This window comes from Microtus pennsylvanicus, chromosome 9, assembly GCF_037038515.1.
Source record: "Microtus pennsylvanicus isolate mMicPen1 chromosome 9, mMicPen1.hap1, whole genome shotgun sequence".
In the NCBI taxonomy this organism is placed as follows: domain Eukaryota; kingdom Metazoa; phylum Chordata; class Mammalia; order Rodentia; family Cricetidae; genus Microtus; species Microtus pennsylvanicus.
The window spans coordinates 45,359,369-45,382,177 of NC_134587.1; the positions used below are offsets into that span (position 1 = coordinate 45,359,369).

Here is a 22,809-nt window from a genome sequence, read left to right on the forward strand (position 1 = left end):
GTCTCTGAGCCCGTGTCTCCTAGCTCGTGTCTCCGAGCCCGTGTCTCTGAGTCTGTGTCTCCGAGCCCGTGTCTCTGAGCCTGTGTCTCTGAGCCCGTGTCTCTGAGCCTGTGTCTCCTAGCCTGTGTCTCTGAGCCTGTGTCTCCGAGCCCGTGTCTCCGAGCCCGTGTCTCTGAGCCCGTGTCTCCTAGCCTGTATCTCTGAGCCCGTGTCTCCGAGTCCGTGTCTCTGAGCCCGTGTCTCCTAGCCTGTGTCTCCGAGCCCGTGTCTCTGAGCCCGTGTCTCCAAGCCTGTGTCTCTGAGCCCGTGTCTCCTAGCCTGTGTCTCTGAGCCTGTGTCTCCGAGCCCGGGTCTCTGAGCCCGTGTCTCCTAGCCTGTGTCTCTGAGCCCGTGTCTCCGAGCCTGTGTCTCTGAGCCCGTGTCTCCGAGCCCGTGTCTCTGAGCCTGTGTCTCCATCCCTTGCAGGTTCTGAGGAGGCTGGGAGTGGATGAGCTTCCTGAGGTTTCCTGGCTTAGAGTAAGGTCCATTACGGTTGAGCCCCTGCGATCATGAGTGTATCTTCATCTTTGAATCTGTTCAGGAAGGACAGCTGTCCTCAGTGTCATGGAGAATGGCCCATAGATGCCCAGTCAACAGATGGTCAAGTCCCTTCTGCCAGTAGGGTCACACCTGCCTATAATTCTGCATAGCCTGCCCTCTGCCTGCCTCTAGGTTACAAGGGGTCCCCAGAGCAACAGAAACACTGAGTAAAGTCCCATACAGTATTGCTTAGGGCTAATGACGGAAAAACATCTTACATGTTCAACACTGGTCTATTAATTTTTAAGTGTAATTGTTTTGCAACAGAGTCTTGCTATATGTATCCTAGGCTGGTCTTGAATTCAAGATCCTCCTGCCTCTGCCCCCAACTGCTGGGTCACAGGTGTGTACCACCATACCGCTACACAGATATAATATCTGTCTGTCTGTCTATCTATCTATCTATCTATCTATCTATCTATCTATCTTTCTTTCTTTCTTTCTATCTATCTTTCTATCTATCTCTATCATATATGCATATCCTCTATGTTTGTATCTATCTATAATCCATCATCTATGTATGTATGTATTTAGATATCTATTATCTATGAATGTATGTATGTATGTATGTATCTATCCATCTATGAGCTGGAGATATAGCTCAGGTGGCAAAGTACTTATTTTGCAATAACAAAGCCTTGGGTTCCATCCCCAGCACCCATCACTCAGCCTGGTGGAGTATACCTGTAATCCTAGCACTTGGGCGGTGGAAGCAGAAGACGAGGCAGTCAGGTTGTCTTTGGCTATGTAGCAAGTTGCAAGCCATTCCAGCATACGTGAGTCCCTCCACCCATTTGTGTATCTTTTCGATTCCCGTTGATGGACTCCAGGGTGGGGGGGTGCTGTGGCTAAGGAAAGAGCTGACTAAACTAACTGAGCCCTGGCCATGAACTCAGAGGTTCTCACTGAAGCCAGGGATCCTCTAGAAATCCTCATGAGGGAAACTAAGGCTCAGAAAGCTCGGGGCAGTGAGCTGATAGAAGAAAACACAAGCATTTTGCCCACTCAGCTGCGCTCTTGTCTCACAGGGAAGACCAGAGTTCAGCTGGCCCAGAGTGCCCTGCTGTGATCCCAGCCTGACACAATATTTACAGAGCGTTCTGATCTGTCATGGTCATGCCTGGGCACCTCAGAGTCACGTCTCTGTAGTGTTTGGGACTCCCCAGATGAGCAGTAGGAAGGAGGATCCTTGTGGGAGCTGCTGGGAGCTCTCCACGCTCAGTGCTCTCCCATATGTCGGGCTGTTGAGTGTCACCAGGTGGCCAAGAACTACAGGACCCACCTGGGACTTCCTCCATTCCCTATCTGCGAATGGAGTCTGGTCTTTGAATGATTGACGGTCAAGTGTAGTGAGGCGCTGTCTTGAAGAATGAGACAAATTAGCTCACAGAGACACAGACCCACACTCCATCCAGCCCAGGGACTGTAAACAGTCTCCGCAACAAAAAGACCAAAGAGCTGGAGAGACGGCTCAGCAATTTCCAGAGGACCCTACCTGTTCTCCCAGCGCCCACGCTGGGTGTTTCAGAGTCACCTATAGCTTCAGTACCAGGGGTCCAAAGCTTTCTTTGTGCCTCCTCGGGTACTTGCATGCATGTGCAGCATGTAAAGTCATGCGGGGATGATGCATGTTAAATAAATAAAATAAGTAAGTCTTTAAAAAAACAAGGGGTGAGGAGAAATGGCTCAGTGGTTAAGAGCACTGCCTGCTCTTCCAAAGGACCTGGGTCCAATCCCCAGCATCTACACAGTAGTTCACAACTGTAACTCTGGTTCTGGAGTCTGGCCTCCTTGGTCAGTGCACAGACATGATGCACAGACATCCATGCAGGGGAAACACCCATCATACACACAAATGGAACAAGAATTGTAAGAAAGCTTTCTTACAAAACCTTTGACTCACTGTGGGTCTCTTCTCGTTTCCTCGTTGTTCTGTTTGCTGCTGGAGCAGCTCCCACGTCCTTTCTCCTTTCCTTTTGCTCACGACTGGTGACAGGAGACAGAATCCAGCTCATGCCGCACAGCGAGCTCCTGCTGAGACCCAGGCCCAGCTTGATTTCCGAACAACGCATGTGTGATATCCTGTGGTTCTGACGACTGGAACAGAAAGCTCAGTGAAGTGCTCACGGGACACACCTGAGGGTCTTTCTGGAGACAAGTGAGTGTCCTTGTCTTCTCCCCCCCCCTTTTTTTAATATTTATTATGTATACAATATTCTGTCAGTGTGTGTGCCTGCAGGCCAGAAGAGGGCACCAGACCTCATTACAGACGGTTGTGAGCCACCATGTGGATGCAGGAATTGAACTCAGGACCTTTGGAAGAGCAGACAGTACTCTTAACCACTGAGCCATCTCTCCAGCCCATCTTCTCCCCCTTTTCAGGCCTCCACAGTACATGTGCAAAGCTGGGGGTGGCCACATTGACAGTCCTCTTCCATTTTGGGGGGACCTCTGTGATTGCATTCATCCCAGGTGGATCGTCTAGCTCCATCTCCCCAGCTCAGGAGCACCTGGTTAGCAGCTCCAGTCTGGCTCCTGCCTGGATTCCTCGATGACACACCCACAGGGTTCAGAAATTCCGCTGTCAGCACTTCTGGGAGCCCATTCCCTGTCTATCACACCCAGATGTCTTATCTCTAGGCATCTTTTCCTTGCGTGGACACAGAGCAATAGGGGGTGGTAATATGCTGCTAGGCTCTCAGTTAAAGTTATGGTTGAGGGGACTGGTTAAGAGAACTGGCTGCTTTTGCAGGGGGCCTGGGTTCAAGTCCTAGCATCTACACAGTGACTCACAGTTCCGGGGGAATCCAGTCTTTTCTGGCCATAGGCACCGTATGGTACATATGCATGTAAGTAGGCAAAACACCATACACATAAAATAATAAAATAATTTAAAAATTATAACTGGGGAGGCTCAGGGAATGGCTCAGTGAGTAAATGTGCCTTTTGTTCAAGCATAACGACTTTAGTTCAAATCCCCAGCTCCTACATAAAAGCTGAGATATGATCAGGCTGGCCCCTGAAACCTCAGGGCGGTGAGGAGCAGGGACAGAAGGGTTTTCAAGGGAATAAGGTGCCTGACACCCTCCTCTAGCCTGCAAATGTAAGCACTGGCACACACTCAGACACACACAGACATGCACATCATACACACAAAAGTGTGATATATAGATACTTATGTGATATGTAGAGAGATGACTGAGCAGTTAAGAGAATTTGGTTCAGCTAGGCAGTGGTGGTGCACGCTTTTAATCTCAGCACTGAGAAGGCAAGGCAGGAGAATCTCTGTGAGTTCAAGACCAGCCTGATCTACAGAGTAAGTTCCAGGACAGGCTCCAAAGCTACAGAGAAACCCCGTCTCAAACCACCCAATATATGTGTGCTTGTGTGCGTGACAGATGCCAGGGATGGTGGTGTGCACCTGTAATTCCGTCACTCAGGAGGTTGGGGAAGGATCTAGAGTTCAAGACTGTCCCAGGCACTACACAGTGAGAACCTGTCTCAGAAAAAAATATATATGTATGTAAGTATATGTATATGTATATAGTAGGTAAGACTGAAGATATAGAGAGCGGTCTGTAAAACAGATAAATTTTTATGACATCTATAACAATGTCCCTCTACATGGTTAGATGTATAGACACCAACATTTTTGGTCATTCCTATTTGTGGTGTTTTGTTAAGAATGACCCCTCCCCCATAGGTTCCTTCTTAGTCCCTAGGGAGTGGCACTATTTGAAAGGACTAAATGGATTAGGAGGTGTGACCTTGTTGGAGGAAGTGTGTCACTGGGGGTGGGCTTTGAGGGTTCAAAAGCCCATGCCAAGCCCAGAGTCTTCCTCTCAGCCTGCAGATCAGGATGTAGCTCTCAGCTACTGCTCTAGTGCCTGCCTATCCGCTGCCGTGCTCCCTACTGTGATAATAATGGGCTAAACCCTGAAACTGTAAGCAAGCCCCCAATTAAAGAGCTGCTTTGCTCATGGTTTCTCTTCGCAGCAGTAGAACAGTAACTAGGACGATTTTTCTTGTCTTATTACTTTGTCTAGGCCTTCAACTCAATGTTAAATAAATTGATTCTCTCTAATCCCCCTTTGTTAAACTAATTTCTTATGTGAGACAGGGTCTCGGTATATATTCCAAGCTGGCCTGAAACTTTCTATATAGCTAAGACTGGTCTCACACTCACAATCCCCCTGCCTCAGTGTCCCAAGTACTGGGATTACAGACACACATCACCATTGTCTGACTAAGTCAACTTTAAAACTATTTAAAGTCGGGCCTGGATAGGCTCAGCCCTGGTTTCAATTCCCAGCACCCACATGGTCGTTTACAGCCACCACACCTCCAGTTGAGTAGATACAATACTCTCTCCTGGCCTCTGGTGGGAATAAGGTAATAGTGACTTTAATTTTCTTAATTTAACTTAAGCTTTTAAAAATCTCAGTAATGGAGCTAGAGAGATTGCCCAGCAGATAAAGCATTTACTGCCAAGTCTGTACCTGAATTCCATCCGTGTAGCCCACACAGTAGAGGGAGAGAACTGACTCATCGAAAGTCCTCCGACTTCTGCGTGTATGTACACACAGAGTACATCAAAAGTCCTCTGACTTCCGTGTGTGTTTGTGTGTGTGTACGCACACACAGAGTACATCAAAAGTCCTCTGACTTCAGCGTGTATGTGTGCACACACACAGAGTACATCAAAAGTCCTCTGACTTCAGCATGTATGTGTGCACACACACAGAGTACAGCAAAAGTCCTCTGACTTCCGTGTGTGTTTGTGTGTGCACACACACAGAATACATCAAAAGTCCTCTGACTTCCGCGTGTATGTGTGCACACACACAGAGTACATCAAAAGTCCTCTGACTTCCGCGTGTATGTTTGTACACACACAGAGTACATCAAAAGTCCTCTGACTTCCGTGTGTATGTGTGTGTGCACACATAGAATATATCAAAAGTCCTCTGACTTCCGCGTGTATGTGTGCACACACACAGAATACATCAAAAGTCCTCTGACTTCCGCGTGTATGTGTGCACACACACAGAGTACATCAAAAGTCCTCTGACTTCCGCGTGTATGTGTGCACACACACAGAATACATCAAAAGTCCTCTGACTTCCGCGTGTATGTGTGCACACACACAGAGTACATCAAAAGTCCTCTGACTTCCGCGTGTATGTGTGCACACACACAGAATACATCAAAAGTCCTCTGACTTCCGCGTGTATGTGTGCACACACACAGAATACATCAAAAGTCCTCTGACTTCCGCGTGTATGTGTGCACACACACAGAATATATCAAAAGTCCTCTGACTTCCGCGTGTATGTGTGCACACACAGAATACATCAAAAGTCCTCTGACTTCCGCGTGTATGTGTGCACACACAGAATACATCAAAAGTCCTCTGACTTCCCCATGTGTGCACATGCAAAATACATCAATTAACATAAAAACAACCAAATGAATAAAATGAAATCCCAGCAGTTCGATATCCCTCTAGATAAACAAAATATAGCCCTTCTTTTCCTTGGCTGTGAGTTTTAGATGGGAACCAGCCAGCACTGTCTCTCAAGGTGAGATCCAGATCCCAGCTTCCAATAGAGCCGCTGGCTCTGTAGAGTCCAGCGGAGGCCCGAACCAGCGGATTGGCTGAAGAGAGACTGTGTCATCTATGCACACCAACTCTGGGTTAGCACCTAGAATCTATTCAAATCACTATAAGTCTCTTAGTCTTTTAGTCCCTCCATCCGTTCCTCCTTTCTTATGTTATGGGAGTTCCCTAGGCTGACTTCCCAGGGCTTAGCTCTGCTGCAGCAGCTGGTGCCTTTTGTCCCTCCCTGCTACCTGGTTCCACCCAGCCCTCGTCCCAAGACTGACAGGAGCAGTGACCTTGGGGGTCAGTTCTGCTGGTTGCTCTATTTTGTGGCTCATGGAGTGGACTATGGGAGGAAAAGTAATGACTTCTTTAAGGCCGCACAACCAGGCAGCAATGCTGAGTCTGTACCTCCAAGCTCCAGGGTCCAAGATAAAATCACCAGCTTGACTGACTGCTCAGAGTAGATAGATGCTCCAGAAATAGTAATTGCTGGGCTCGTGAGTCAGCTCAGAGGGTGCCACCTGCCCAGAACATGCCAGTCCCTGCGTTCCGAAATCCCAGAACTGCGCAAGACAGCCGAACAACCTTAGTGAGTGTGGTGGCACTTCCTTGCATTCCGGGGGTGGGGGGGCCGAAGGTGATCGCTGTGAGCTCAAGCCCAGCTTAGTCTACATCGTGAGTTCCAGGACAGCCAGGACTCCATAGACAGGCCCTGTCTCAACCTTAGCGGAAAGACCATTAACTCTTACTGCTCATTGGGTGTCAGGAGACACATACGTATCAACTTATTTTCTTACACTTATTTATTTTTAAAACTATTTATTGTTACATGCTTGTATGTGTGCCTGCGTGTATATCTGTGCATCTGGAGTGAGAAGTGGTGTTAAACACCTGGAACTGGAGCTACAGTTGTGAGCTGCCATGTGGATGCTGGGAACTGAACCTAGGACCTCTGCAAGAGCAGTTAGTGCTCTTAATGGCTGAGCCTTCTCTTCAGTTTCCTCAACTTAACGTTGAAATTGATCTGCACATGTGTGTATCATGTGTGTGCATTTCTCTGTGTGTGAATGCAGGTGTGTATAAGCATCGTGTACAGATCGGAGGACAACAATGGTGGATCTCTCCCTTCTGTCTCATTTGAGACACGGCCTCTCCTCATCAGCATACAGCTAGCCGGCCCAGGAGCTTCTGGGATTCTCCCATCTCTACTTTCCATGTCTTTATTTCTTTTTAATCTTTCTAAAACAGAGTTATTTCATGTTTTAATTATGTGTCTCTGTGTCTTGTGTGGGTCTGTCATGTAAGAGCTGGTGCCTGTGGAGAACTAGAGGAGTTGGATCCCCCTGGAACTGGAATTACAAGTAATTGTTTGCTGCCCAACATAAATCTCGCCAGCTCTCCGTAAAAGCGGTAAACACTCTCAACCGCGGAGCCATCTTTCTCCAGCTTTCTGCCTCCTATCTTGCTGTAGGAGGCCTGGGGTTGCAGGTGCTGCCCTAATCTGGCCCTGACTGGGGTTTTGAATCTCCGTGCTTGCACTGCAAGCATTTTCACCAACCCAGCCATCTCCCCAGTTCTCATTCCCACTTCTTCGCTCCTCTCAACAGCTTGTTTGGCTAAGCTGCTTGCTGGGGGTCCAAACACTGAACTCGAGGCTGGAGCCAGAGCATCTCCACGGTGCACTGATGCAGGTCATCACTACCCCATATGCTCAGAACGGTGACTTCATGAATAGGTGAAGGATGCCTCAGTGGCCACAGTGTTCCTTCAGACCCTAACAGGACACATTTGGGCTCTGGGCCTGCAACAGCTTGGACAGAGTGATTTTAGTAGTTCTCCCAAGCTCTAGAAGGAGCCCTTGGCTTCCTGCTTCCCGACCTGTCTGTCATGCAATGGAATGGAAGATAGATCATCCATCAGACCCTTTGCTACATTTTCCCTGAATCCGTGGGCAGAGACCCAGGGTGCCACCTGGGTGGGTCAGAGTCTCATGGTGCCCTTCGAGGCGAATCCTGGGAGGGTTTCCTGACACTCCCTCCTCCAGACCTCCTGGTGGGTTTTTGTTTGCTGCTAAGATTTCACGTCTCTCTGACGGTAGCAAGGGAACAGAAGAGCAGGACGGTCTTGTGGTAAGACTCCAAGTATCTGGAGTACTGAGAGTCTCCACTATTCTCACCCAGTGCCATTTTTTTCTGGGCTTTCTTGAAAAAGTTAAAAGATAGACCTTGTCTGCCCAGCCACCCCCACCTCTCATCTGTCCGGCTTGCTGAATCTCTCCCTTGTGCACCCCAGCAGGGAAACTCGCCCCTCCCAGCTTTGTTTTCCGTAAGGGGAATGCTGGGGACAGGCGCAAAAGTGTCACCCACTGGGAGATGAGAGAAATGGCATTGGCCTCCATCCCAGAACCTTCCTTTCAGCGTGGAGGAAACAGGGTGGTCCTCAAAAACCTCTGATTCTTTCCATTAGGGTGGAGACAGTGAGGGAGAAGCTGGGAAGCGTTCAAGGCCGTTCTTGGCTACGTAGCAAATTTAAGGCTAATCTGGAATATATAAGACCCTTTCTAAAGAGAAGTGGACAGGACGGGAGCGAACCCGTCAACTTTCTTGGAGTGTTCTCCACCCCCACCCCCCATCCATGCCCCATGCAACATACAGAGACGGATTCCCCACCCGTCTCCTCCGGGAACCCTGGTTGGGGGATTTAAAGAGACACCCCCTGCGGGACTCGGCCACCCTAAACTAAGTCTGGGAGTCCGAGGACCTCGTCCTGGCCCCGCCTCCCGCCGGACGGCGCAGGACGCGGGGAGGAGAGCCGGGGAGGGGGGGCGAGGTCCGCCCCGAGAAGGGGCGTGTGGTCCGGGCCGCTGGCTAGCGAGCGGTCCGCCTGTAGGGGAGGGCAGAAAGTTCGCGTCCCCAACCGACGGACTTGAGCGCGGGCGCGGCGAGCAGCGGGAGGCGGCGGCGGCCGGCAGAGGCGCGGCCGGGGCATGGACAGCGCGGCCGCCGCCTTCGCCCTAGACCCGCCGGCGCCCGGGCCGGGGCCCCCGCCCGCACCCGGTGATTGCGCCCAGGCGCGCAAGAACTTCTCGGTGAGCCATCTCCTGGACCTGGAGGAGGTGGCGGCGGCCGGGCGCAGGGCTGCCGGGCCGGTGGCGGCGCCCGAGGCGCGGGAGGGAGCGACGCGCGAGCCGTCCGGGGGCAGCAGCGGCAGCGAGGCGGCGCCGCAGGACGGTGAGTGTGCGGCGTGGGAACCAGCCGGGGGGCTGCAGACTTGGGCTGCGGGACTGGGAGCTACTGGGATTCCTTCCCTGAGAAACTCGGGCGGAGGGGGGGCTCACTGGCTGAGGGATCCCCGGGCTGCGGGACACCGGGGTGGGCGGAGGGACTCACTGACTGTGGGGATCCAGATTCTGGGACTCCTAGGCTGAGGAATATTCGGTTTGTAAGATTATGGGACCCTCGGATACTGGGACCCCCACCCCCAGCTGCGAGATTGAAGCTACAGAGACCCGTGGCTTACAGGGATCCCTGAGTTGCGGGACCCCGACTGTGGAACTGGGGTGTGGGACACACGGTTTGCGATACTGTGGCTATGGGCCCCAGCTCCAGGAACCCGCTACCTGCGGGATCCCAGCTGCTGGCTTGTTCACAACCGGAGCTACAGTCCCAGAAGGTACTGCCCAGTGGTAGCTGCTGTTGTCTCAAAAGCTCCTCCTTCGGAGGGGACCCTCTTTGAATCAGATCCACTTACAGTCGTATGACTTCATGAAAACTCGCTGCCCTTGCATCCCATACCCACCTACCCTCAGAAGCTGGTGCTGTTGGGGAAACTGAGGCTGTGAAAAGGTCAAGTCACTGAGTAAACTCGGTTCAGCCCCTCTGAGCTAAGACAGGTCTTATGGTTTGTGGGGTGGGCCTGCCTGCACAACCACACCCTTCGGTTTGGTTTGGGGTGGAGGAATTCTCAGAGGAGGTTACCCAGCTAGGCCTGTTTCCCCTGCAAAGGTTAAAGGTCATCTGGAAGGGGCTTTAAAAACAAACAACCCATCCAAATACCCCCCCCCCACAATCACACAGGATTGTAGCGTCTTCAGCTCTGTTTTTCAAAAAAGATGGAGAAGTTGGTGAGAAATAAAGATGTGGGGCTAGGCTTGGGGGAGGGGCGACTGGGAATGAAGGGTTCCAGTGACACAAAAGTCCCAGTCTGGATCCTGTCGGTGAGGAGAAGGGCAGTAGGATGGCCAGAATCACCAAAATCACCTAACACCTCTGTCCCCTAGCTCTGGGACTTTACTGTCCTGCTGGCTGTGCTGAGACACCTGACTGTCTATAGATCCCCAGTGTGTGTAGAGGTGATGAGAGAGGAGTTGGCATCTCCCCACCTCCCCTCCCACCCTAAACACTCACTTCCTGTCCTAGGCTCAGGGTGGGAGGGGTACTCAGGCAGGCTGGGAAGCCAGAGGTGACGGTGGCACTCTCTGAAACCAAGCCTGTGAACATGTGTGTCCTGGGACATCCAGGAAGCATCGCCTGATAACATCCACTGCGTCCAGCCGGGTTGGGCAGCCATGCATGGCGCTCAGCCCCAGGAGGCCCCTGCCTTTGGTGCTGGTGACCACTTCCCACCATTCGCAGGGGCCCGGCCGCTCTCTTCCCTCGGGTGTTGGGTGATGGATGATGAGTGAGCTGACAGTCCCGGGAGTCGGGTTTTAGATCCTGGATGGAAAAGTAGAGGGAACGGGGCCAGTTCCGGCCAGAAGAAAAGTGAGGTGTGATATGCTCCGTGGTCTCTGGTTTCAGCTTGGTGACTGAGGCTGTGGCATGGGACAAAGGGAAGAATAAAATCAAGGTGATGGGGACAAAGGACACTGGCATTCTGGTATAAGAGGACGGAGGCACTGGCCCTGGTAGGAGACAGGCAGTACAAGCTCTGATTTCTTTGTCACATAGCCTACCACGGAGATTTCCAGTCTGTGGGTTATGACCCCTTCACCAAACCTTTATCTCCAAAAATACTTACGTTATGATTCATATCATAGCAAAATTACAGTTACGAAATAGCAACGAAAATTTAATGGTCAGGGTCACCACAACATGAGGAACTGTATTAAAGAGTCGCAGTGTTAGGAGGGTTGAGAACCACTGGTCTACAAGGTCCCTAAATGGACGCCCCTCCCCACGCACACCCTGGAGAATCCAGATTGCCAGTGTCAGCTAGTGTGTGAGTACCCAGATGGTGCCATTGGCAGCTCTAGGAAGCTGGGTGGGTAGTGGATGTCCCCTGTGGCCTTGGTATCTGGCCAAACTCATGAGAGCTGCCAGACTTTTCTTGGGGTGCAGCTTCTTGCACACTGGGGTGTCTGAGGACACAGGACGTGCTGGGTGTGGGGTCAAGTGGGAGATCCAAGGCTGGGCTCAAGAAATCACTTCTTGTCTTGGAAATTATAGCCAGCCTTTGCTCCTGGGACAGCAGTGGTTCAGGGGTACCATGCCAAGTGTCCCTCTGGGTTGGAGTCTACAGACAGAAAGTAGAGGAAGGAGAGGCTGAGGCTACTTCCTGTCGTCCCCTTGGTTAATTGTCCCTTTCCGCATCCATGGTTTGGTTTCACAGTCCCAAGGCCTCTAAAGAGCAGGAAGAAGGGACCTGTCCTTTCCACATCCCTCTGAGCCCAGCCTGAATGGCTGGAACTGGTGGAAAGAGGGTACCACGTGGAGGTGGAGCTTAGAGGCCCGGAGTACACAATGCCCTGACTCCATCCCCAGCACTAGAAGAGAGAGAGGAAGGCGGGGCGCATGGAAGGATGGGAGGAAAATAGACAGACCTTGGGGTGCCAGGACTCCCCCCTAGGGCAGCACATGTGGACAGCGGGCTGTGCTTTAACTCCAATCCTGAGCCTTCGGCACCTCCAGGGCACAAGCACTCTTGAAAGCCAATCTCCCTGTGGCTTCCGCAGGGTGGAGATGCCCCCTAATAGAAACATACAGGTTACTGGTGGGGGGAGAGAGAACTCTTGTTTTCATCCTGACAGTTAAAAAAACCAAGCCAAACCAACCAATTGAGCAACAAACTAAATTCCTTCTGTTTTTTGAAAGTCACTGGTAGCCCCAGCCCATGTCTGCCAGTGACGTTCCAAGCCCTTGCTCCCCACAGAACTGGCTGAGTAGGCTGAGGCTTCGCTAGTGACTCAGAACAAACCGGGGTCTCAAGTTCCTCCCGAACCAAATGCTGAGCTATGCCAAGCACGTTAGGAAAATAAACCCTCGTTCTCTGCCTTTGCGATGGCATACAACAAAAGAAACCACATTAATAACCTCGAGTTTCTTGAAAGCATTCCCTCCTGTGGACAAGGCGGAAACCAGGCCATGGACACGCTGAGAAAATAAACATGGCCCCAGGAGCTAGGCAGAGAGGCCTGAGTCAGGGCAGGCTGGGCCCTGCTTGGTGCTGGTACCTGTTTAGAGAAGCTTAGGATGCTGGGTTGCCAGGGAGACTAAGTGGATCTCACAAGGGTTGTGTGGGTACATTTTAGGTGATGGGACACCTGCAATCCGATAAGGTCCTCAGGGAGCTGGGCCCTTGTAAGCTGAATGGCTGCTGGTAATTGGGGGGACCTGCACCTTCTCTGTGCTAAACGGGACCAAAGGGCCAGCTGGAAGTGCTGAGGAATCACTGGGTTTCAGAGATGATAAACTTCCAATCTATCAGTTTTCATTTCATTGTCATTTTGGTTTTCTGACTGTCTCATGTCACCCAGGCTGGCCTCAAACTTGCGACATAACTGAGACTAGCCTTGAATTCCTTATCCTCTTCCTCCACCCCGAGTACTGGGGTTGTAGGCACGGAGCGTTTCATCTTTGCTGTGCTAACACATGGCTAGTCTGGGATTTACCATGGCCCACTTGTAAGTGCACAGTCCAGGAATATCCTTGTACTGCAGAGGTCCCTTTCTGCCACACCCAGCTCCCCTGTAGTCCGGTCCCCATTTTACTTTCCCATGAACCTGACCACATGAGGTCACTCTACAGTGTTTGTCCCTTTGTGTCTGGTTATTTCATTCTGAGTTTACCCATATGCCATAGGTTCAAACTCCTGTTTGTTTCACTATGTTTCACTGTGTGGCTGAACTGTAGTTCACTTGTCCATTTGACAGTGGACGGTGATTATGGGCCGTGCTTCTTTGAGCATGGGTAAACCTGCAAAGGCCTCTGTACTTCTCCTCATGGAATTATTAGGTTATGTGGTAATTCATAATTAATATATATGTTTGGGTTTTTTTTGGATTTTTGAGACAGGGTTTCTCTGTAGCTTTTTTTTAAGATTTATTTATTATGTATACAACATTCCTTCTGTATATGCATGCATGCCAGAAGAGGGCACCAGATCTCATTATAGATGGCTGTGAGCCACCATGTGGTTGCTGGGAATTGAACTCAGGACCTTTGGAAGAGCAGTCAGTGCTCTTAACCTCTGAGCCATCTCTCCAGCCCCTCTGTAGCTTTTTTGGTTCCTGTCCTGGAACTAGCTCTTGTAGACCAGGCTGGCCTCGAACTCACAAAGATCCGCCTGCCTCTGCCTCCTTGAGTTCTGAGATAAAACCATCTGCTAGCACTGATGGCCATGGTTAATATTTTAAAAATTGTGTGTGTGTGTGTGTGTGTGTGTGTGTGTGTTTGAACACACGCGGGGCGGGGGTGCAGAAATGCATATAGAAGTCAGAGGACAGCCTTGGGTGTCCACCTTCATCTCCCATCTTGTTTGAGACAGATTTTCATTGGTGCTGTGCACACCAGCCTCACTAACCTTCCAGCTTCTAGGCACTCCCCCGTCTCCACTGGACATGCAGTTTTCCATGAGTTCTTGGGATTTGAACTTAGGTCTTCACACTTGCATCGCAAGCTCTTTACCACTGAGCCATCTCACCCGGCTCTCACGTTTAATTTTCCAAGAAATTGCAATGGCGTTTTCCACAACAGAATTTGACCAGCCTCTTCATAACTGATTTGGGGGCAAGGTACTGGCAAATATGGCTTGTAAGATAGGAGCGGGGCTGGGGGGATAAAGGGTTCTCTCAGAAAGGTGCCTTTGAGAGGAGAGCTTGCTCTGAGGCTGCTCTCCCCCCCTCTGCCATTCTTCCATTTCCCGAAGGACTGCACTCAGGAAGTACAGGATCGGGATGACAACACCCGAGTCCAGCTCCCGGCCTTCACTGCTCTTCCCATGAGTGACTCCAGACAAGTCACCATCTCCTTTGGGTCCCCACTGGAACCACGAGTGGGTGATGCACACGGATAGCTGTGGGGTCCCTCCCCGTAGTTCTGTCCAAGCTAGAAAAGTCCTGTGGTCGTTGTTCCTGGGGACACAGCCCTGAGCTGGGCCTGGTACCTAGGACCTCAGCCAGGAGAAGAGGTTGCCCGGTGTGTGCCCAGAGTGTGGAGAGGGACTTGCAGCGGACTCTCAGGGCAGCTGGGACAGGGATCAGCCCCCTTTGTCTTCACCTTCAGGAACAGCACCTCACTAGACTCACTAGTTCCATCTAGGAACTCCTAGGGGTGGTGCTGGAAGCACTGCCTGGTGCCTCGGTCTGACCTGTTCACAGTCACCTTCAAGGTCTAGCTGAACCCTGATGCTCAGTGCAGCCGTCTGCAAAGTGGGCTTGCACCTTAATTCATTTGTTGTTGTTGTTGTTGTTATTGGGGGGGGTGTGTGTGTGTGTGTGTGTGTGTGTGATGGCTCTTGGGTGGAGGTCAAAGGGCAACTTTAGAGAGCTGGATCTGTCCTTTCACTGTGCATTCTAGGAACCAATGTGGACATCAAACCAGTCTGGACATTGAATTAAGGTTGGCGGGTTCATAAGCGAGTGCTTTAACCCACTGAGCCATCTTGCCAGCCTGTCATCTGTAGAATGGGAACAAGGGGTGTTCCTTATGGGGGTGGAGCAAGTCCTAAGCAGTTCTGTGACATGTAGTAGGTGCTCACTCAATGCAGAGTTTCCAGGCAGCTCCTTGAGATATTTACAGGGCTTATGGTTCTCATAATTTGAAGGTCCAGAGAGGTGGAATCACCTGCCCAAGGTTGCTCACAGCTGGGACAGATGTCTGCTGGCATTGGGATTCTAAGTTCAGGCATTTTTTTTCTCCAACACAGCCCAGTATGTGGGTGGGAGAAGCTAGGAATAGGAGCTCCATGGATGCTGGGGAGACTGGCTATGAGGCTTGGGAGCTGAAGGGGTGAGGAGGTGGGGACGAGACTGGAGGACCGATGAGTAGAGACCTATGTGCAGGACGGGGTTTCTGAGCACTTGGATAGAAAGGGTGGATGTCAGCCAGGGGTGGTGGCAACGCACGCCCTTAATCCAAGCACTCAGGAGGCAGAGGCAGCAGGATCTCTGTGAGTTCGAGGCCAGCCTGATTTATAGGGAAGGAAGGAAGGAAGAAAGGAAGGAAGGAAGGAAGGAAGGAAGGAAGGAAGGAAGGAAGGAAGGAAGTCAGGGAAGACCAGGAAGAACTCTGTGGCTTCATGATGCCTCCATTCCAAAGAAGTGTGGCTGACTCCAGGTGGAGACAGACTTGAGGTGACTTAAGGGAAGCTGATGTATTCCTGAAAATGACATAAGGAAGGAATCCTAGGGGAATGGGAATGGAACTTAGTGAGTAGCATGCTTGCTTAGCACAAAGCTCGCATTAAATCCCAGGCACCACGTAGAACCCAGCTGGGTGCACACTTGTAATCATAGCATCAGGGAAGTGGATGCCGGAGGATCAGGAGTTCAAGGTCATTCTCAGTTACGTAGTGAGTTCAAGGTTAGCCTGGGCTACGTGAAACCCTGCATCCACAGTGGGGCAAATTCTGTTGGATGCCTGGCTGGGAGGCTGAGAGAGGGCAAGCAGGACTATGTGGAGGCAAGTGCTGTGTGTTGGCAGGGTTCTCACCTGCCTTGACTTCCTTCCAGCCCTGTGACATGGGTCCTTTGGTTACCCCCATTTTATAGAGAGGAAAATGGAGGCTCAGAGAAGACCATCTATGTAAGAGCGTTGGTCACACTAGTCCTACATGAGATTCCAACCTGGGTGTGTCTTGTCCCAAAGCCCTTGATCAGTCCCAAATCATCCTTCTTGCCTTGGAGGTACTGAGATGCAGGCCCAGGGCTGCCTCACATCCCCTGACAGGTGTGGATATACTCGGAGGCCATGAGGTAGTCCGGGTAGGGAAAGAGAACGGAGCACATCCAACCTTGTGACATGGGCATGAGGGAGGGTGACGGCTGCCCGGCTTTGGGGGAGTTTAGGGATGAGAAAGTGGGAACCATTATCTCTTTCTTTCCCAACACCCATCTCTAGACACAGACCCAAGACAGCTATAGAGAGTTCCAGTTCAGGAGCGTGGCAGGAGGTCCCCCTCCCAGCTCCCCAGTTCCTGTCCATCAACCCAATCCACCCACCTTCGGCCTGCCCACATATCCGGTCCTTCAGCCATGCTCTTGGGAGCTGGCTTAGAGCAGATGGAGCAGAAAAGACTGACTCCAGCATCCGTCCTCCCAAAGCATCGTCTTTCCATCAGGGAATGAGCCTTTCGCTTACAGTAGAGAGAGTTCCCAGCTAACAGACATTTACCAACTGCCTTTCCATTTTTCTCTGTTGTAGCTTAGGGGTGAGAACGTTGTCACCTGCTAGCATTTGGGGACCACATGGTGAGCTGCCTGTCAAGGACTCACAGTCGCAGAGTGACACACAGATCCGCACACACATGCCCCACCTGGTGTGTGCATGCTCACACACCCATGGTGAGGCTCCAGCGGGCCCAAATAATCCTACCAGGCTTTTTGGACGAGGCTGGCTCTGGTCCCCATAGAGTGGCAGAGCTACCTGGCTGGCTACATGGGCCGAGGGTTAAGTGCTCTTATGAGGTGTTGAGTAGGAGAGAGTTGTGGGGCTTCCTGTTCAGAGAGAGTCGGGGTGGGTGGGCATGCCTCCATATCCTCTTATGGTGGTCAGGGCCACAGACTGGGCACCATTGGCACCCACTGATTTATCAGAGAGGGCAAGGTTTGTCAGACTGAGAGGAATAGCTTCCTGCTGCCACATAAGAGGCCACAGTCTCCATGGCTTACTGGTCTACCAAGCACAGCAGAGAACCCCCTAGGCTGTGACCTCTGCTTCTCCATTCTCCCCAGAGATCTGAATACACCGGTGTCCTGCTTGCCTGTAGCTTGGGTTCCTCCCACATCTGTTTGTTCCCTGACTGACTCTCAGGAGGGGGTGGGGTGGCGGCGATGACAGGATGCCATCCACATGGGGCCCTTTATGGGTAATGATATTTTTTATTGTGCCCTAAAAATGAAGCATGCTCTGGAAGAGATTAGCTTGGGGCTTTCTTTAAGATGGATTCTGCTCGCCTGTGTGTGGGATGGGCAGCCAGGATATCTTTAGGCTTTAGTGGTAGAAAAGGGTAAGCAGAGGTAGGGGCCGAGCTGAGGCCTGGGAGGTGGTCCTCAAAGAAGAGCCCGGTGGAAGACAGCAGAGGAGCGTCAGGCGTGGGGACTGGGTGGCCTGGAAGTTTCCACAGGGGGACACTTTTCCCTCTGATCCCAGAGCAGAACAAACTCCTCTGTAGCTCAGAATGTGGCGGTGAGAGCATGTCGTCTCCGTGACATTGCTGCCCAAGAAGATGTAAGAGGGGCCCTAGACAGGGGCCAGAAAATCAGAGTATCCACTTGATCCTACCCAGCACTGCCTCTGAGCCTGGACTCTGCATCCTGTGTATGAAATGGTAGCTGTACCATCTGTTTTGGGCCATATTTGATGAGATTCCAGCGCTCACCTGGGAAGCTGGTTGAAATGTAATTACAGACTTGGGAATCAGAGTCCCTGGTCCCTGCATGCAAAAGTCTCCTCTCTGCAAGACTTTGTGCTTATTTTAATTTGATTTAGTTTTTAGGACCATGATCTTGTGTAGCCCAGGCTGGACTGGAAGTCATTATATAACCAGGGATGATGATGAATGCTTGTTCATCCTCCTGCTTCCCCCAACCCAGTCCTGGATTGAACCCAGGACTTTGTGCATCTAGGCAGAGCACCCACCAATTGAGATACAGCCCCGGCCCCCAGATGAGTTTGGTACCCTGCTAATGACTGATCGTCCAGAGCCAATTGCATCTTATCACTTCCGTTTCCTGATTGAGAAACAGCCCTCTTGGTGATGGAGCATTTGCATAGGGTGCCATGGAAACATGAATTCGGAGGATCTGGGGGGTGACTGCACAAGAGAGGGTCCCAAGAGCTAGCCGGGATAGCTGCTTTTATCTGCCTGCTGTGTTTGGCATTGCCCGAGGCACCCTAACAGGTTGGGATAAAGCTGTGATGGGCAGAGTCCTGGATGGATCCCCACCCTCAGTGTCCTGACTGTGCTCCCACCTCCTGCTGTGGTGCCCAGGGCCCAGCTGGGCTCAGTTAGAACCTCATCACTTCTGGCACTCTGTTGCCCGTCATCCTGAGACCCGCTTCTCTGCTACCCTCCCTGTCTTGCCCATCACACCTCCCGTGGCTCTCCTGGCAGGGGGTGGGGAGTGGGGCCGTCCCTGGGCATGAGTATATGCAGTCCTCAGTGGGATAGCCATTTCTTTCCAGATTTTGTTCATCAGCCCCTCGACCCCCTCCTCCGTGTCTGTCCTCCCCACTACTGTTCCCCCATGCCAGCCTCCCTTCTTGCCTTGGGCGCAACCGTTCACATGCCAGGGATGGCGTTATTAAAAATGACATTTAACCAGGGCTGGAATTACCACTCGGATGGCTGCAAACCTCGGAATCAAAGCAGAGCCGCGGGGCGGGTGCGCCTGGCAGGGGCCTTGCAGCCTTCCCGCCGCCAGAGCTCTGCGAAGGCTTCCCACATAAAACCCCCGCAGACCAGCGAGGTCTTGAAAGCCAGCGCACCTCCTTTCATTAGACTAACAAATAACACGTAACAGAAAACATCTGTTCACAGCAGCCCTAATGCTCTCAAGATGGGCTGCCGGTGGCTGGTCTAGCCAGTGGGCACCCAGTAAGCAGGGTGCAGGTTATGGCATCCCTGCCTGACCTCATCCTACACCCGTGGGACCAAGATCCCGCTCCTTTTCTTTGTATCTTTCAGGCTTAGCTGTTCACCCTCCCTTCTCACTGATAAGGATTTGTAATCTGAGGGTCTGTATGCAAGGAGGTGGGGCCACTGGCTGACAGGCACCACAACCCTGACATTTAGGAGCGATATGGGTTCAGAGAACTACAATTACAGACCCCGTCTGAGTCCTGGCCCAGGCCCTGGGCCAGCGGTGTGATGTTGCCGCATTGCTCAGAGGGCTTCCTGCTACCCCCCTACACACACACACACACACACACGTACACACACGCGCACACGCGCGCGCACACACACGGCCAGCCTAGTCTTCAGAGCGAGAGGGAGAATGAATCTCCTGCCCCTGTAGAAGTTAGATGCCCTGCAAAAGCTCCCTCAACCACCAGCTCTGGTCCCCAGAAGCCAGAGAGGTCCTTTGCTGCTCGCACCATTGAAAGTTGGGGCCAAGAGGCCACATACCCTCCAGAATCGTAAGTCTGAGCCACACAGCTCAAATGTGGAGAAGGAAGGCCCGCATCCCACACCAAGAAGAAAAGGGCCGGGGAACATGCCAGCACTAGCTGCATGCTGGCACCTTGCTTCCCTTCCCTTCGTGACCAAACCACACAAAAAATCTCTGCCATCCTCTGAGAGACAATGATGCGAGACTGTGTCTCCCTTGCCACAATCAGCTCTGCCCTCTCATTTAGGAAAGCTAGAGATGGCACAGAGGTGAAGAGCTGGCCGCTCTGCCAGAAGTTCTGAGTTCCCAGCAACCGCATGGTGGCTCACAACCATCTGTAGTAGGTTCTGGCGCCCTCTTCTGGCCTGTAAGTATACATGCAGAGTACCCATACATAAACTAAATAAAAAAAGAAAGCTAGGTGGCATTCATCTATTTGATCATTTATTCATTCTGCACACAGGCACCTTGTTGCTACATGCCAGTGAGCTGGCCGTATGTTTCCCCTGAGGGCTTGGAGTCCAGCAGGGGGTAGCGTAGATTCCCTGCCACTCTGCCCATGGCTGGTTTCTCCTGGCAGCCTGTGGTGAGGTGGAGCACTGTCCCCCAACTCACAGCTCAGGGACCCAAAGTGACTTCAGCATCTCTTCCTAGGGACCGCAGTGGCCATGTCCCTCTGTGCATGGCTGCCGATGGCCAGGTTGCTACAACGTCCTCTTTTTGATGCTGCCCAGGCCCCGTCGGGGTTGGATTTCTATCTGCCCTCTTTCCACCAAGAATCTGCTTTCGAGAGATTCACTAGACTCCCCGGCTGGGCCTGGCTGGGGCTGGGGGTGTGCAGAACTGGAGGAAAGGGGTAGTGAGTTTCTTGAGACATCCTATTTTAATTGGAGGCCAGCCTCTCCCGCAGAGCTGGTTCCCTGGGTACCACAACCCAGGGAGGAGAGTGTCTTACCTCTAAGCAGGAAATTACGGAAGACAACAAGTAAAAACTGCCACTCTGGTTTCTTTGGGAAGGGAAAAAGAGAAGGCCCAGATCTAATAGCAGCTGAAAGCAGGTTTGTTATTTAAAGAAAACTGTTGCTGGGGTTGCAGATTTGGCAGGGGGATGGGGAGGGGTCTAGTTTCTATATCAGAACAGGGGAAGTGAGGGCAGTGCATTGGTAACCGGTCCCTTGTTACTTGCTTGTCTTGGGTGTCTCACTCATGCCAAGCCCATGCTGGGTCCCGCGGTGAAGGCGCTGCCTTGGCTACCACCAGCAGGGACAGTTGAGGGAGCTGGTTCTGGAGGAGGGTAGCATTTCAGAAGCGACCTAGAGCCGAGTGAGGGAGCAAGAGAGGGGTCCTGAGGGCGCTGGGGGAGGGAGGAGAGATACAGAGGCTTCGGGTGGGGAAGGTGCCTGACTGTCTCCGAAGCAGGAACAAGAGGCAGAAGATGTCCCAAGAGCATATCCTTCAAGAGTGGCCATTGTTAGAGCCATGCCTGCTGATGATACAGGCTTGTAGTGGAAGCTACTCTAGAGGCTGGGGATTTCGAGTTCAAGGTTTGTGTGGGCCATTTTATGAGATCCTGTGTCAAAATAAAAATGAAGAGAGAGGGTTGGAGATGTAGCTCCATGGTAGAGCTCTTCCTACGATGGAGGCCGAGGCCCTGACTTCCGCCCTCCGCCCTCAGTGCTGCGAGAGAGAACAGAGAGGATATTTCTCATTTTCTCTCATCAAAAATTCCCACTTTTGATGTATGTGCATTGGGGATACTTCCCCACATTTGTGGGTGTCTGAAGTGTGGGAACCACTCCCATAATTAACAAAGGTCTGATGTGGAAACAGCTGCTGTGTCACAGTTACCCTGAGCCTTCTGGGAGGGGCTGCTCACAAGCCCAGCCCAGCCTGGCCCTGCTCTGAGACAGGAGGGCAGTGTGGCGCCCCCCACATGAGGAACCCTCTGAGGTGCCAGGAGACCTTCTCTGTGGGTGACTGGGGCTGAGCGAGAAGAGGTTTGCCGCTCCCACCACCTGCTCAGTGACTTTGCTAGTGCCTAACTTTCCAGCCCAGGGTCCCCACCCACAGGACACATTCGCTGGATGTGCCTAGCTTGTCCTGTGGCCCGGGTCCCCCCAGAAGTGACAGCGCTGTTGAGCTTCAACCCCTTGCTTGGCTGAGGCGGGGCCTCCTGGTTGCTCCCATACAGACAGAGGCATGGTGCTTTATTCTCCGTGGCATCCATGTAACTGTAGCTAATTTCATGACAAATAGCATCCCTAAAATACAGCACAATTATTTTTATAATGTGGTGTTTGAGGTTAAAAATTCAAATTAGAGATAAATTGCTGTTTCCAGATCTGTGGATAAGATGGCTTTGGTTCGACGTGTGTCCCCAGAGCTGCAGGAAGCCTTGTACCACGTCTAGAATATGCATGCACATATGTCCACATACGTGCCTTGGGGAGCCAGCACCGTTGGTCAATGCAGTATTTGCATTCACTGCAGTGCTGACCACCCCTCCCGCTTCCTTTTTTACCCAGGACTCAAGGGTCCAAGTAGTGACCAGAGCAGGCTCCCCTCTGCAGAGATAAGCAGCTCCAGAGTTTGGGGAGCAGATGACAGAGGGAGTGCATAGAGTAGGGGCATCAGAGAAGGAAGGGAAAGAGCCAGGTGAACCTCCTTTGCCCACTCTTGGCTTCCCCAGCCGCCTCTTTCCCGCAACCTCCAAATCAGAACCAGATGTCAAAGTGAGGTCTGAGGCGGGATGGATGGGCGAGGTGGGAACTCTGCCAGGCAGGGAGGCTTGCCAGACCAGCTCTGTTCCCAAGAGGGTAGGTGTGGGAAGGGTGTCCCTCAACACACATGGATCAGTTCAGAGCCCCCCACACACACACACGCACAAGACTTCTGGTCTCTGGGGAGCTCAGTCGTAGCTCTCGGCTTGGTGGCCACCCTGGAGACCTGAAGTGACCCTCCCTCCACTGTCCCAATTTCTGAAGATGGATGTGATGTGGCTATTGGGGGTGGACTCAGAGAGCAGTATCTCCCCGAGGGGCTGTCGGCCCAGGGCTTTGTCTGTGTGTCTAAGTCC

The 22,809-nt window shown here is 52.0% G+C and overlaps 1 protein-coding gene across 1 annotated transcript in view; it reads left to right on the forward strand.

The window, feature by feature from the left end:
* Positions 1 to 9,031: 9,031 nt before the first annotated feature.
* Positions 9,032 to 22,809, forward strand: part of Prrx2 (paired related homeobox 2) — a 37,156-nt gene continuing 23,378 nt past the window's right edge. Inside the window, exon 1 of the mRNA XM_075984458.1 lies at positions 9,032 to 9,414. Within this exon, the coding sequence (XP_075840573.1) occupies positions 9,171 to 9,414 (244 nt within the window). The 5' untranslated portion in view covers positions 9,032 to 9,170. The remainder of the gene's footprint in view (positions 9,415 to 22,809) is intronic.